Raw genomic sequence first — 16,214 nt, 5'->3', positions numbered from 1 at the left:
TCTCCTTTCCCTTCCCCCCTCACAACAAACACCCTGTGAGGTGGGTGGAGCTGAGAGCTCCGTAGAGCTGTGGCTAGCCCAAGGTCACCCATCTGGCATGTGTTGGGAGTGCACAGACTAATCTAGTTCCCCAGATAAGCCTCCACAGCTCAAGTGGCAGAGTGGGGAATCAAACCCGGTTCCCCAGATTAGAGTGCACCTGCTCTTAACAACTATGCCACTGCAGCTCCTGATCACTCATTTATGTATGTACAGAGAAAGGGAAGTGACAGGTTCAAAATCCAAATTTACCAATGAAATTCGTTGGCTCACCCTGGGCTACAACTCATCCTCAGCCTAACCTTCCTGTCAGCATGGCTGACATTAGTTCATTTGATATAGCTGCTCTTGTTTTGGCAGGAGACAGAACTGCTCATTCAACAGCACTAAATATGGCCCAGTGGAGGAAGCAAGGCAGAGAACCTAGTCCTCAACAAATTAATCTATCAAATGTAACAGTCTGTGACACCCCACCATAACATGTATTCAACGGGTAGGACAAAATAATTCAAATTGCCTGTAAACTCTATTCCAAATATTGTAGCTGAGAATTGAACATGCATTAACCAAGACTAGTTCAAACATGTATAATACAAGACTGATTTAGCACAAAAACTCTCAGTGATACCAGGAAAGGTTGGGCTTGAGTCTAATATCTTGCAAACTTGGAAATATGTGTATGTTTTCTCTCTTCTGAGAATTCTTTGATGCAACACATGGATTAGCATTTATGATTTCTCTCCTCTGTGAATACTTTGGTGTAGCTTAAGATGTGTCTTTTGAGCAAAGCTCTTTTCACATTCAAGGCATTTATAGTTTCTCCCCAGTGTGGATTCGTTGATGGTCACTAAGATGTGCCTTTTGAGCAAAGCTCTGCACATTCCAAGCATTTAAATGGTTTTTTCCCAGTGTGGATTCGCTGATGGACAATAAATCTTGTACTGTGAGCAAAGCTTTCCATACTCCAAGCATTTATATGGCTTCTTCCCCCTCTGTGGATTCATTGATGGATAGTGACATCTGAATTCCGAACAAAGCTCTTTCCACACTCCAATTATTTATATGGTTTTCCCCCAGTGTGGATTCGTTGATGTTCAGTAAGACGGGAGCTCAAAACAAAGCTTTTTCCACATTCCAAGCATTTATATGGTTTCTCCCCAGTGTGGATTCGTTGATGATTAGTAAGTGTTGAACAGTGGGTAAAACTCATTCCACACACCAAGCATTTATATGACTTCTCCCCCCTGTGGATTAGTTGATGCCGGGTAAGATCTGGATTCTGAGGAAAGCTCTTTCCACACTCCAAGCGTTTATATGGTTTTTCCCCAGTGTGGATTCGTTGATGTTTAGTAAGACGGTAGCTCGCAGCAAAGCTTTTTCCACACTCCAAGCATTTATATGGTTTCTCCCCAGTGTGGATTCGATGATGATTAGAAAGTGTTGACCTGTGGGTAAAACTCATTCCACACTCTAAACATTTATATGGCCTCTCCCCCCTGTGGATTCGTTGATGGATAGTGAGATCTGTATTCCGAGCAAAGCTCTTTCCACACTCCAAGCACTTATGCGGTTTTACCCCAGTGTGGATTCGTTTATGTTCAGTAAGACGGGAGCTCAAAACAAAGCTCTTTCCACACTCCAAGCATTTATATGGTTTTTTCCCAGTATGGATTTGTTCATGTCGGGTAAGATGTGAACTTTGAGTAAAGCATTTTCCACACTCCAAGCATTTATATGGTTTTTCCCCAGTGTGGATTCGTTGATGGTTACTAAGATGTGAAATCTGAGCAAAGCTCTTTGCACATTCCAAACATTTATATGGTTTCTCCCCAGTATGGATTTGTTGATGTCGGGTAAGATGGTAACTTTGAGCAAAGCTCTTTCCACATTCCAAACATTTATATATTTTCTCTCCAGTATGCTTAAGGCGTTTATAGGATTTCTCCCCAGTGAGTTTAGTAAGATCAGACCGCTGTGCAAAGCTTTTTTTGCACTCGAAGAATTTGTATGGTTTCTCCGCAGCATGGACTCGTTGATAGATAGTAAGTTCTGCACTCTGAGCACAGCTCGTTGCACACTCCAAGCCTATATATGGTTTCTCCCTACTTTGGATTTGTTTTTGAGTAAAAAGGTTGGAACTATGAGTAAAGTTTCCTCCACACTCTGTGAATTTATACGGTTTCTCTCGAATGTCGATATGCTTATGGCTAGTAAGGGCTGAACTCTGAGCAAAGCTTTTTCCACACTCCAAGCAGCTGTACATTTTCTCACCAGTGTGGATTTGTTGATGAGCATCAAGGATGCAAGACTTAGCAAAGCTCCTTCCACGTGCCCAGCGTTCATGTGTCTCCTCTTTGTGGAGTTGATGTTCAGGGACGTCTCCCTTCACATCAAAGCTCGTTCCACATTGGAAGCACTTATCTGGTTTGTCAATTATGTTAACGTTTCCTGGTGTATCAGGTATCTGGGATTCAGCACTCTGAGAAACATAACATTCATTCCCCCCCTTCCTTTTTATTTTTGCACTTTTCTTCTCTTTTTCATCAAATAGGAGGTGTTGTGGTTCTTTCTTGTTCTGTAGACTGTTATCCTCTGGAATAAAGAGAGAAGACTGGTAAGGCCTTCAAACAAAAGCAAAATCAAGTAATGAAGGCCATTAATTGCTTCTGACAACAAGAGGATTGGAATTACTTTAAAGGGAGAAAAAGTTTGCTGTGTTTCAATCAGCTGTTGATGCTTCCTTGGAGGATAGTTCTATGAGAGACAAGGTAGCCCCGTGGAACCTCCATGTTCAGAGGCAGTATTCTTTGAAGACAAGTGGTTTACTCCTCTTGCTAGTTTGAAATGTGAGGCCGGGCTAGAAGGTCATCTGGCCAATCTCTTCTGGAATGGAAATGGAGGTCTGAATGAATTACTTGCAGAGGGAGTCTGGAGCACAGCTTTTGGCCCTGACTGCAGAGCTGAGGAAGGTGGCAACTAGAGACTGGGAATTTCCAGTGGGAAACCCTCATCTGAGGAATATATCCTCCTAAAGCTTACCTTCCTATCTGTTTGAAACCAGGCCAAAACAGATCTTTCCAACCAGCCTTTACCTTTGCGGTTGACCTATTCAGCTGTTTTATGGTCTTTGCGTAACCTGACGAGTGTTCTCAGGGGATTTTTGAGGCAACTCATAGAGTATTTTACACTTTTATTGTGCCTCTGTCTTTTACAAAATGATCCTTTAGGCAATAGGATGTTGTGAGTTTTCCAGGTTGTATGGCCATGTTCCAGTACTGGAACACGGCCATACAACCCAGAAAACCCACAACATCCTAGTGATTCTGGCTGTGAAAGCCTTCGACAATACCTTTAAGCAGAATTTAGGACTGTATACTAATGTTTTGATTTTTGATCCAGTTTGAGGTGGTCTGCGTATTAATAAATGTGGAAAAGCAATATATTAATAAACCAATGTATATACAAATTGAAAGCTATAAATATTTCCACCAGCCTTAGGTACGAACAAGCCAATGTCTTGCTCCCCATTTTAAGCTCTCTTTCACATTTGAGAAAGCTTTCTTGGTGTCGCATTTTGAGAAACCCCCCTCTGTTCCCCTGGTGATAACATTTAGCCTTGGAAACATTGTAATTCTATGTAAATAAGCAGATACCTGCTGATCTCTTTCTTTTTTCTGGGTCCTGTTCAAGTGGATTTCCAGCTTCCAATGGGGATATGGAATCAGGTTTGTGAACCAGAAGTCCTTCTACCGGTATAAAAGAAAGACACAGACCAGACACTTCCAGACATTCCAACTCTAAAAAATGTTCAGATTTTTAAACCAGGCAATCTGAACCTCAGCTACTAATAATGGCAAAAAAGGAAGAACCAAATATGATCCACTCAAAAGGAAAGAAGGGCAAGATTCTGCTTGGATTCAGACGGATCTAAGCAGCTGATATGGAGAGAGCCTCAAAATGGAGGAGTAGTGAGCAGGGAAATCCAGTACAGGGAAATGAAAGCCCTAGCCTAGACAGAGGCACCAGAATACTGTATTGTGGGCCTCAGCCAAGGCAAGAAGAATCCCACAACCCAGTATGACAACATCTAAACAGCTCAAAGAAAAAGTCACTGTCTAGGGGCTCTTCTCCCTTTCAGAGACCCCACAAACTTTTCAAGACAAGAAAAGACACCAAAAACTCCTACTAGAATCTGGAAATTATTTTCATCTGAATTCTGAATTTAGACTTTTTCTGGACTTCTGGAATTAAGACTTTTTATACCACTTAGCATGTAAAAAGATGAGAACAGCATGCATTGCCTCCTCTTCCAGCCAGAGAAAGGAAAAAGCATCAGCCCAAATTAATTCAAGGCAAGCTGCTTGAGTTTTAATGGGTTTAGGTTTTATGTTGTATTGATTTGCTGTTTTGGAAAACAGCCGTGTTGTGAGCCGCCTTGAGCCCTTCGGGAATGAAGCAGCCTATAAATTTAACAAATAAATAAATAAATAAACCCAGCAGGCCAGAATTCAGTCAGTGACACTTATGGCGTCAGAGAGCCAAACTTCACCTACAAAAATCTCACTATTCTTGATTTGTTCTCCAGGGCTCTTCCCTATCATTTTACTGAATTTGTGAGCCATGCCTAAGCCTACTCTGGTATAAGTACAATAAACACTGCAGAAGGACCAAAGTTCTTCCACCTCCATCCCACACTGGTCCTCCTCAATCCCCATGGAAGGCTGTAAGGTCCTCCGGGCAAGAAAATGTATTCTGAACTTGGTAAAATGCATACTGGAGGCCCTATACAAATACTTTTATTGCCATTCTTTAAAATGCTCGTTTTCAAGGTTTCTCTGAAAGGCTGGACTCATGGACATCCCATAAACGGCTATGGAGGACAATCCTCCTCCTGTGCCCTGCTTTCAAATTATTTTTCTTGCACTCAAGAACACTGAGCTCGCCCAATCCTCAAAGGGAAATCGGGATGGGTCTTTCTCCTCTACTGTGTTCTTTTTTGGTTACAAACCAATATTTTAACTTACACACTAACAGAGTCCAGTAATTATGCAGAACCTCCCCCCTTGCTTGGCTGTGGACCTTCTACATTCCGCTACTGAAGATCTGCACTAGAAGAGCCCTACCAGGGTCACAGGGTTTTCAAAACCACAGATCAGTCATGGCGAACCTATGGCACGGGTGCCAGAGGGGGCAGAGACTTCTCTGTGGGCACGTGCAAACAGAGTGTCGTCCCCCCCCAATCTAGGCTGGCCTGGGCCACTGGGATCAATTATCAGCATTATACCTAAGACCTAGTTTTGGGGAAGCAGTGTAGGTAACCCTGTTAAGCGCTGTTAAACCCCACTGATTTTCATGCGAAGAACTAACGCGCGATCCTTTACCTGGGAGTAAGCTCAGTTGCTGGCAATGGAGCTTGCTTCTGAGTAAACCTCCTAGGGTCGTGATTCACCCATTAAAAGAATTGCTCGGTTGCTTCAAAGCCAAGCCACTGACTACCACCAAGCTTACTCCCGAGTAACACACGTCTCGGAACCAACCGTTTTTTACAATCTAAAACCTCACTATTCAGGTTAAATTGCTGTGTTGGCACTTTGCAATAAATATGCGGGTTTGGGGTTGCAGTTTGGGCACTCTGTCTCGAAAAGGTTTGCCATCACTGCCACAGATGGACAGAGGTGGTTTGCCATTGCCTTGCCCTGCAGAGTGTCCCTGGAATTCCTTGGTGGTCTCCTACCCAAGTACCAGCCTGGACTGACCCAGCTTAGCTTCTGAGAACTGAAGAGATCAGGCTAGCCTGGGCCATCCATATCAGGGTTGGGGTCCTTTTTAGAAGGAAGGGCTTCAGTCTTCATTAACTGTGAATCAAGGGAAAGGAGAGCCGTACCCAGAGAAGCCACATTCCGCCAGTTGTCCTCCAAGACTTCCTCGTGAAGCTTTCTCTGGTCCAGATCCAGCAGATCCCACTCGTCCTCGGAGAAATGAACACACACCGCCTCAAAGGTCACCAGACCCTGAAAAGAGAAATAAACAAATACTCCTCTCTTTCCGGAGATAATGTAAGAAGCATTCCTCTCCTAACCCAAATCCAAATAGAATATAATAAACGTTCTGAACCACCATGACACATATTCATTTTCTGTCCAGTGAGCAGAACAGACAACAGCTGAGGGAAAGGAGAGAGGGGGATTCACCCGGCCTAGGGAGGTGGTGAGAGGAACAGAGGGGTAAGAGCCAGGTGCCACTCTTACCTGATCAGGCTGCACAGAATCTGCTTTCTCTCTGCCCCAAAAAGATGGCAAAGAATGTAGGGCACCACCTGGAAGGATGAGAAGGTAAATGGAAGGCATTCTGTACTTTCCGAGTACTTTGCAATCCAGTTGCATGGGGAAAAGAAGATTCTTCCTCTCTTGGCTCTTGATCACAACTATCCTTAAATCCTGATTTCAGAATTTTTTTTTCTTCCACACTTCTGCCGAATCCAGTTTTAATACAGTTATTGTCTGCAAAAGTATGGCCTGTTTGTTCAGTGATACAGAATTCACAGAGGTAAGAAGGGAGAACTCTGAAGTGCAAAGAACAGGCAGTTGTGAACCAATGAGAGAAACTCAAATATCAAATCCCAGTGACATATTACCTTTGTTGTATTTGCATGGCTTCTTCTGGATTTTCCACCCGTTCTACAATCTAAGGCCAACGGTATTATTGTGACTTACCAGGAATCTTCATCGTTGAATTTTCATATTCTTATCCCACCCAATACTGTTTTCCTACTTTGTAATCCGCTGATTGCCTGACGTTCTGATCTGCTTACTGATTGTGCAAAGTTTCTTTTTTTTATCATACATGAATTCTGCCTTGAGTCCCAGTTAGAAAGGCAGAGTATAAATGATAATATTGTATTGGTTCTGGTGGGTTTTCCGGGTTGTGTGGCTGTGGTCTGGTGGATCTTGTCCCTAATGTTTCGCCTGCATCTATGACTGGCATCTTCAGAGGTGTATCACAGGGGGAAAAGTCTGTTACACACTGTGTCCAGTGAGAAGTTTGTGTAACAGACTTCCTTCTGTGATACACCTCTGAAGATGCCAGCCACAGATGCAGGCAAAACATTAGGAGCAAGATCCACCAGACCACGGCCACGCAGCTTGGAAAACCCACCAGAACCAGTTGAATCCGGCCCTGAAAGTCTTCGACAATAGATAATATTGTAGTTGGTAGTGGAAAGTGCTATCAAGTCACAACTGACTCATGGTGACCCCGTACGGTTTTCAAGGCAAGAGATGTTCAGAGGTGGTTTGCCATTGCCTGCTTCTTTGTGTTTCGACAGAACTGTGACTGGCCCAAGGTCACCCAGCAGGCTTCATGTGGAGGAGTGGGGAATCGAACCTGGCTCTCCAGATTAGTGTCCGCCTCTGTTAACCACTACATCACATTGGTTCTCTAGCTAACATTACAATGCAGATATTCAGTTCCTTTCCACACTGAGACATCTCAATCGACTTAATCCCTTCTGGACAAAGAACAATCTGGTTTAGGCCAGTTTAGCTATTTGTCATCAAAGTTCACACCAATTACCAGGTGCCTGATGGAGGTTGGACTATATGGGAAATGGCTCTGACTGGTAAAGGTACCCACTGACACCAGAGGCTGGATTTGTTTCTGACTGGAGAAATCCTTTTGTAGTTCTTAGAAATGAGGCTGGCTTAGATCCAGCTCCAGTTAGCATAAACATCAGTTTTCAGTGGAAACTGAAATTGAGTATTTCAGCTTATTTCTACCATAAAGAATTCTGCACAGGCTCTGAGGAACCACTGCAGCCTGTGATCACATTTGTTAGTACAACTGTATTGCTTTTCATTCCAATATATTTGTGTTCATATTGCTGGCTGCAGTGCTTTCTCCAGTATTGCATTTGACTTATATATAATAATTAATCATAGGAAATCATATTCACAGAGAATTATGAGTTCAGTGACGTTATAGTGCCAAACATGAGGATTTACAGGGCCATTTTTTGACAAAGGAATTACCAAGGCCTTTTTTTTTGACCAAACACGCATGCCCTGGCTGCGAATACCTAGTTACATAGAACACAGTTTTCAAATTACCCAACTGCTGCCTTCTACCACCATCCTTTTGAGGTTTGTGAATCTTGGGCCCTCCTTCCCCATTGAAAATTGGGCGGCAAAAACCTCAGTTTGGAGGCAGCTTTGCCCTTATTTGCTTTACTGTATTTGTCCAGTGGCGGAGCTATAAGGGGCAGGGGTGCACGCCGGTAGGGGCGGAAAAGCACTCCCGTTCCCCCCACTAACCTTAGTTCCTCTCTTCTGCCCCTTAGTTTATCTCTCTTCCCACCAGGAAATTCCTCTCTCCTGCAGCCTGATGGGAACTACACTTCCCAGGAGACCTTGCTCCTGGGAAGTGTAGTTCCCACTGGGCTCTAGGAGAGAGGAACTAAGGAAGTGGCAAGGTGGCGGAGTGGGCAGGGCGCCATATTGCCCCGAGCACCATTTTGCCCCCTACGCCTCTGTATTTGTCCAAGTGCCTTGAAGTGATTTTAAACTGATTCTACATTTTTTATTCCTCAGATGGAATTTCTAAACTGCAGCCCACTTACTCTCAAGGAAGAAGAAGAGTTGGATTTATATCCCCCTTTTCTCTCCTGCAAGGAGACTCAAAGGGGCTTACAAATTCCTTTCCCTTCCCCACTAACAACAAACACCCTGTAAGGTAGGTGGGGCTGAGAGAGCTCCGAAGAACTGTGACTAGTCCAAGGTCACCCAGCTAGCATGTATTGGCGTGCACAGGCTAACCTGAATTCCCCAGATAAGCCTCCACAGCTCAAGTGGCAGAGCGGGGAATCAAACCCGGTTCCTCCAGAATAGAGCATACCTGCTCTTAACCACTACGCCACTGCTGTTCCAGTGGAAATGCATTTGAAGTACTTTCAGTCTTACCTGGAAAAGCTACTCTGTGGTAACCGTCCTGTGCGATCCTTCCCTGCACCTGCAACAGAAGTGGGGATCCGAGAAAGGGGAGGTTGATGAGAAAAGGAAGAGGAAACAGGCTAGGGTGGGTTCAAAAAAGTGGGATAATCCATGTTGATTTCAAGGAGATCCTTGATCGTATCTCATGACACCCCCCTCGCCATAGTTCACAGATGAATGCCACTCACCTGCTGTTCCTGATTCTTGTCCTCTACCTGGCTCAAGAGGAAGCCTTCTGCCAGGGCCACCGCCTGAGAACTGGTCTCCGCCCTACATTCCCTGATCCAGTTCCCCATCTCTGGGGGCAGGATGGCCAGGAACTGCTCCAGAATCACCAGGTCCAGCATCTCCCTCTTGCTGTGTCTTTCTGGCTTCAGCCACTGGCGGCAAAGATGGTGGAGATGGCTGTAAACTTTTCGGGGGGCCTCGGCTTTCTGGTAGCGGAACTGCCTGAACTGCTTGCGTTGCACATCTGAAGGGAGGACATCGTTGTCTCCTGGGCTCTTCTTCATGGTTCCTTCCCACAGTTCCCTTCTGCTCCCAGCCTCAGAGGTACTGAGGCCTTCTCTTGATTCAGAGACAGCTGAGTCCAACTCTTCCCACATCCTCCCTTCCTCTCTTAAGAGCCTTCACTGGGACCAACAGATCACCTTCCTCTGCCTGATTCTTCTGTACAAGCAAGTGCTGGATCTGTGACCTCCTGCAAAGCGAAACTGATTTTGGGATTGAGGTTTTATAAATGCACAAACATGAATCTACATGGCTCCTGCATCTGAAAAAGAGCTCTGATTCATGAAAGACCATACTGGAATCAAGGGGTTTTGTTTTCTGGACTTCTGCTCTGAAATGAGTGAGCAGGTAGCAGAAGGGACCAAGCAGTATAGTGGTTACAATGTCAGATCTTATCTGGGAGATACAGGTTTGAATCCCCCACCCTGGTATGCAAGCTAGCTGGCTGACCTTAAGCCAGGATATAAAGAATGAACCAGAGACAGTATGGATTTTAGAAAAAAATTACTCTGCCTGGCTCAAAAAAACGACAACAATAAAACCATAACCTTTAATAGAAATGATTAAAAGCACTATATGTAATAGCCCAAATATCAACAATAGAAAATAATACAATACATGGACAATATTAACAGACAGAAAAGGGATCCCAAAATATACACGAAAGATAATGAGTCTCTGTATAAATAATATCCCTTCAGTGGAATCCTCGCAAATCAGCAGTAAGCATCAAGCAGACTTCCAGTAATTAAATCAACTGAGGTGAAATGAATGCTTGCCCTTCATCAATAACATCTGAATATCCAAATAGTATGCTAGTATGCTGCTTGTTGCTCTGATGGTAGATGGTAAAGTAGCATTGACTCCTTAGTGTCCCATTTTTTCTGCCCTTCCCTTTCCACACAGCAAACAGGAGCTGGGCTTCTTTGCGGAAACCAGTGGAGCATTGAAGGAGATGGAGAACAGAAAGGAAGAACTGATTTTGAACCTCGCAGGGGCCCCAACCCCCGGATTGGTTACATAACTTTCCATCAGCAGTGCACACTAGAAAAATTTGGCTTTTGAAGGCTACTTTTCATTAAGGTGTTGATCCGCATAGTGTGCTTTGGCACGGTTTGTTCATTGTTAGCTGCCCAAGGATTTATGCTTTATGCTCTGTTTGGGGAGCGGGAGGGCATGCTGTATTTTTTATTAAGAACTGTGAATCTTTAGGTTTTTACTACACTTTGCTTTTTAAGCCACCTCAGACAAGTTCCTTAGAGAGGCAGCATAGAATTCTCTAAAAAATAATGATACCAATAGCAAAGTCAGAGAAATCTTTGGATACTTAAATCCAGAGACTGGACTTTAGAAAATGCAAGACAGATTTTTCTAGAAACCAGAAAAGCAGGACCTGAAAGTTTGCAGAAAAAATGTGCTTTCTAAAATTAAAAATAAAAATTGGGGGGAGGGTGGGGGTTAAAAAAACTCCAAAACAGTAAAAGGAGTGACTGTATCTTTAAGCAGTGTATTCTCTCAGTGGCTGCTGCTAGGCAACCACAATATTCCAAGGCTCTGTTCTGTCAGGAAAAACAACAGAGAGGAGCAGAACACTTTTCAGACCTATTTTGGCCTTTGAGGGAGTGCACCTTAGGCAGGACTGACTAGAGTAGCCACCTCCAGGTTGGGAAATACTGGAGATTTTGTGGTAGAATCTGAGGAGGTCAAGGTTTGTGGAGGAGACAGGTCTCAGGGTGGCTATTGGTTGGGAAGGAGATAGGGATGCCAACTCCAGATCTGGATTTGTGGGGTAGGGGCCAAAGGAAGGGAGGGACCTCACAGGGGCATAATGCCAGAGACTATAGTCTCCAAAGCACCCATTTCTGCCAGGGGAACCACATGTGCCAGCCTCCAAGAGGGTGGATGTAGCTTCGCTCCACAAACCTCATCCTCCCCAGGCTGCACTCCCAAATCTGCAGGGATTTCTCAACTTGGGAGCTGGCAACCCTAAAGGAGAACTGATCTCTGTACCTGGGAGATCTGTTGTAATGCCAGGAGATCTTCAGGCCCCACCTGGAGGTTGGCAACCCTAGAAGGAGAGAAGGAAGCAAGAGATGGAGCTTTCAGGAAAAGAAAAATTAGCGGGGGAGTAGAAATGAGATGCCTCTGACAAGTCGTTGGTTCAATATTTTCCCCTCGCAAGACAACAAAGGCCCCTTCTGCACATGCAAAATAATGCACTTTCAATGCAGTTTGCAGCTGGATTTTACTGTGCGGAATAGCAAAATCTACTCGCAAACAATTGTGAAAATGGATTGAAAGTGCCTTATTCTGCATGTGCGGAAGGGGCCATAGTATGGCAGAAATCTTTCAGTGTATGTGGCTGGTTTGAGAAGCCCAAGGTTGACTTTTGAAAACTTGGGGACCCATCACAAAGCGACCGGATCGTCCCACAGGTCTGTGACCCCAAGAGGAGGCGCAGATTCCAAGCAATGAAAAATGGTGTGCTAGCAAAGGCCACCCAAGAGTGCCAAGCCGCCTCAAAGAAGATTTGCTGCCAGGAGTGAAAAGCCAGAATTGCGCCTTGGTGAGCCACAACACAGTGGAAAGAGAGACCCCACTCCCCCAGCACCCCCCACAAAACCCAAAATCCAAGCTTCCTCTTCTAGAACAGCAAGAACTAAATCTGCAGGCCCCACAACAAAGGCAGGTTGATGGGAAGGATGACAGAAGGAACTGCCCAAAGAGAGAGGGGATTTTGCTAGAGAGTTTGGAGGCAACACCTGAATGTGCCGACAGAGGGAGCCAAGAAGAGCAGAAGGTGCAGCAGAGATTCCCGGGCTCAGAGATTCCCGGGCAAGTAGAAGCAGAGCAGATACGAGGGAGCAAGTTGCAAAAAAGGTTTTGCAACCCCCAGGGGTTCATGACGAGGCTTAGTTAATATTTTTGCTTATCTGGGGGGTCTGGAAGGGGTGAATCCTACAGGACTTTTTGCAACACCCAAAATACACCCCCCACCACCCCGACTCTTCCCCTTTCCAAACGAAGGAGATGCTTTGCAAAGTAAATCTGCTTTTATCGCTTACCTGTTTTCAAAAACTCTCCTAGCACCGCCCCCTCCGTCTCCCCCGCCCGCACAAATGGAGGCGTAAGAGACTGGGCAAGTCAGGTGATCCTCTCTGTTGATGCCACTCCAGCAATTCAGACTCCTTCCCTTTAACCCCTTAGAGTGCACGGGGCAAAAAGGACCTCTTCCTGGATTCCCCCTCCAGATGCTTCCTCAGTTTCCCCCAAGAGCCTCACTCTGATTTGCCCTGCAAAATGCAGCAAAGGGAAGGCAAGATTGGAGCCACCTTCTCTCCACCCCACCTGAATGCCCATTCTTGTCCCTGAGAGTCGAGGAAGGGATGATGAGGTCCAGCCACTGAGTGCAAAGGAATCCCTGTAGATGTGCAGGAAAAGATACCATATTCTGATCTCCTAGAGGATGCATTTGTCAGGGAAGCGGTGAGATTCCCCTTCTCTGGCAGTCCTCAAGCAGCAATAAAAGGACATTCTAAGATACCGACTAGAGAACTATTATAAAACATGCAGAGAATCACAGATCAAATAGGGAAACTGATGAAAAAACATAACCTACAAACAATCTTCAAACCTATTAGAAAAATACAGCAGATGCTATGCTCAGCAAAGGACAAGAGAGACCTAAGCAGGAGTCTATTGCATACCCTGCAGTTGTGGAAAGGTCTACATAGGAACTACAAAACGCAGCATTCAGACTTGTATTAAGGAGCACGTATTAAGGAGCACGGGAGACCCTGTCGGCTTAACCATCCCGAAAAATCAGAAATTGCAGAACATGCTGTATGCAAAACTGGACATAACATTTTACTTGAAAACGCTGACATTCTGGACAACTCAGACTACATTATGTCAGACTACATAAGGAGGCCATTGAAACCCACAAACACCAAGACAACTTCAACAAGAAGGAAGAGACTCTGAGAATTAACAAACCTTGGCTACAAGGACTTAAAAACACCAGAACCAAAGGCAAAGGGCATGCTAGGTTCATGGACAATGGACTCCACCCAAACACAGGATTTGCATTCACTATTACTGTTGCTGCTGCAGGGAATGCAAATACGAATATGAATGTAAATGGATGAAAACCCCTCCTACAATGCAATGCAGTCAACCACACCTTTGCATAGCAAGTTCCACCCAAACACTTACTGATTGGTTACCCACCCTGGGACATGAACAATATGTACCCCACTAAACATTCCCTTCTCACTGGATGCAGTGTGTAACAGACTTCTCTCTGTGATACACCTCTGAAGATGCCAGCCACAGATGCAGGTGAAATGTTAGGAACAAGATCTACTAGACCACAGCCACACATCGTGGAAAACCCACCAGAACCAGCACACAGGTTTTCATTTATTTTGTTCAGTTCATTTTTTTATTTTGCACTTTAAAAATCAAAACCAAAAATATATACAAAGACAAAAGTTAAACAAATTATAAACTACTTATTTCATAGAGTCTTCCAGTTACTTCTGTAGTGAGTATTATTCCTTAAACCCTGAACTTTTCAGCACTTGGCCATTATGCACCAAAATAAAATTAGATCTTTAACTTCATTTTTGATTTTTTAAAAATCTCACTTGACCCTCAAAACCACTAGTAATCAATTTGGTTATTTTTCTGTTTTGTCTAGATTATCAATGATTTTCTGATTACCACCTCTATTTCTAAAGACATCAAGATAGAGGTACCCTAATCCCCTGAAGTTTTAATCATTACATTATGTAGATCTCCCTTCTGAAGATTTGTAAATTTGTGCTGAATGCCATAACATCTCCATGGCTAATTTTTTAATTGGAAGAAGAACATAATCCTGAAGGAGGATTGATTAGAGAAATTAACAGTGTATTTGTCTATGTAAAATAACTTGTCTGCTACCTGGTCAAATAGCTGATAAATTCAGAAAATGAAATGCTTTCCTGACTAGAATGAGAAATGAATTTTGAGCATGTGCACTTGATGTTTTACCATGAAGCCTGGCAAAAGGAAGACAAGGCCAGCCCCTGGGCAGTTTTTCCTGCCTGAAGCAGATGTTCATGGACTACAATTCCCATCAGCCCCTGGCAGCATGGCCAACAACATTCAATATTCACTATGGCCCCTTCCGCACATGCAAAATAATGCGTTTTCAAACCACTTTCACAACTGTTTGCAAGTGGATTTTGCTATTCCGCACAACTTCAAAGAGCACTGAAAGCAGTTTGAAAGTGCATTATTCTGCATGTGCAGAATGAGCCTATGAGTTTACTTGTCCCCACCCCTACATAATCCAATGAGCATCTCTCCTGCTCATGGCCCCCACCCGTGTAAATGAGAGCCCACAGAACAGCAAAGGGCCAGCCCAGAAAATCTGTCTGTTGGATTAGGCTGAAGACTGGAGTCAGACTGTGGGCCTTTCTTTGGATTTGATGCGATTCAGAGGGAAAGCCAGCCAACCATTTCACTGTTTCATGGTTTGCAGTTTGCCCTCAGATCTGGGAAAAGCAGATTCCTAGCCTGAAAATGTTGAGCTTAAGGGAACTAAAAGGATAGTAAATTATGTTTAGAAGGTGAATATAGGCAAAAATATCTATCATCCCTGCAGTACTTAAAAAAATGCTTCATTCCCCCTTTGTACTAGAAAAGAGGTCTGGGTAAAAGCCGTATCCAGATTATTTTAAACAAATCCTCATGAATTCATATGATTTTTGCATTGAAATGAAATGAAATCACCAGCACCAAAACAATCATGCATCCCACGCTCTGTGGCACCATAGTGGTGCAAAAACCTGCTTGAAAAACATGGATCCTTGTGGATCATGATTTCTACACTAAGTCACCCCCAAATCATCAGCACATCATAGCTCGAGTCCTTAACCACATGTCTGAACACAACAATCACTCATCCAACACTCCGTGGTGCCTCAGTGGCACAAAAACCTGCTTGAAAAAATATGGATGAATCCCTCCTTGTGGATCCTCATGATTTTTGCACTAAGTCACCCCCAAATCTCCCCCACATCACAGCTCACTGTGGCACAACAGAGAATGGGATGTGCGATTGGCCTTCTGTGCCTGCGCACTATACCCCCTCCACCTCGGGCAGAACGCAGCAGCATGCCCACCACCCAGGTTTTATGCCAATAAAGGTACTGACTGACTGACCACTAGAATCATACAGGGAGACCATTTTATTTATTTACTTTATTTATAGTGCACCTTTTTATTTATCTACTTAATTTATAGTTCACCTTTCTCACCGGGACTCAAGGTGAATTTTAACAAGGCCTCCTCCAAAAGGAAAAATACGAAGGGCTGTCCTTGATGTGTGATCTGAGGTCCACCCTGCAGAGAGATTCCCCAAAAGGGGACCGTCTCCTCTCTCTTATGGTTGTGAGCCTCCAGGTCGGGACTGGAGATCTTCCAGAATAAGACTGATATCCAGACTGCAGAGGTTCCCCCTGAAAATGACTGCTGGGGAAGGTGGACTTTATGGTCACCTTTAGGGCCATGCTGAGGCTCCTCCCCTCCCCAAACCACGCCCTCCTCAGGCTCCACCCCCAAAGCCTCCAGGAATTCTCCATGGCAACTTTGTCTGTTATGGATTAACCCCTCCCCCGAGTTTTCCCCGGA

General features: G+C 44.4%; 1 protein-coding gene across 1 annotated transcript in view; it reads right to left on the bottom strand.

Moving 5' to 3' along the window:
- Positions 1-102: 102 nt before the first annotated feature.
- LOC125429878 overlaps positions 103-16,214 on the bottom strand; it is a 42,733-nt gene continuing 26,621 nt past the window's right edge. Inside the window, 7 exon segments of the mRNA XM_048491420.1 lie at positions 103-2,631; positions 3,693-3,785; positions 5,924-6,050; positions 6,288-6,355; positions 8,994-9,042; positions 9,212-9,650; positions 12,599-12,735. Coding sequence (XP_048347377.1) covers positions 1,040-2,631; positions 3,693-3,785; positions 5,924-6,050; positions 6,288-6,355; positions 8,994-9,042; positions 9,212-9,650; positions 12,599-12,735 — 2,505 coding nt within the window. The 3' untranslated portion in view covers positions 103-1,039.

Source organism: Sphaerodactylus townsendi, linkage group LG03 (assembly GCF_021028975.2).
Source record: "Sphaerodactylus townsendi isolate TG3544 linkage group LG03, MPM_Stown_v2.3, whole genome shotgun sequence".
NCBI classification, from domain to species: Eukaryota; Metazoa; Chordata; class Lepidosauria; order Squamata; family Sphaerodactylidae; genus Sphaerodactylus; species Sphaerodactylus townsendi.
This window is presented reverse-complemented; position numbering and strand designations above follow the sequence as displayed.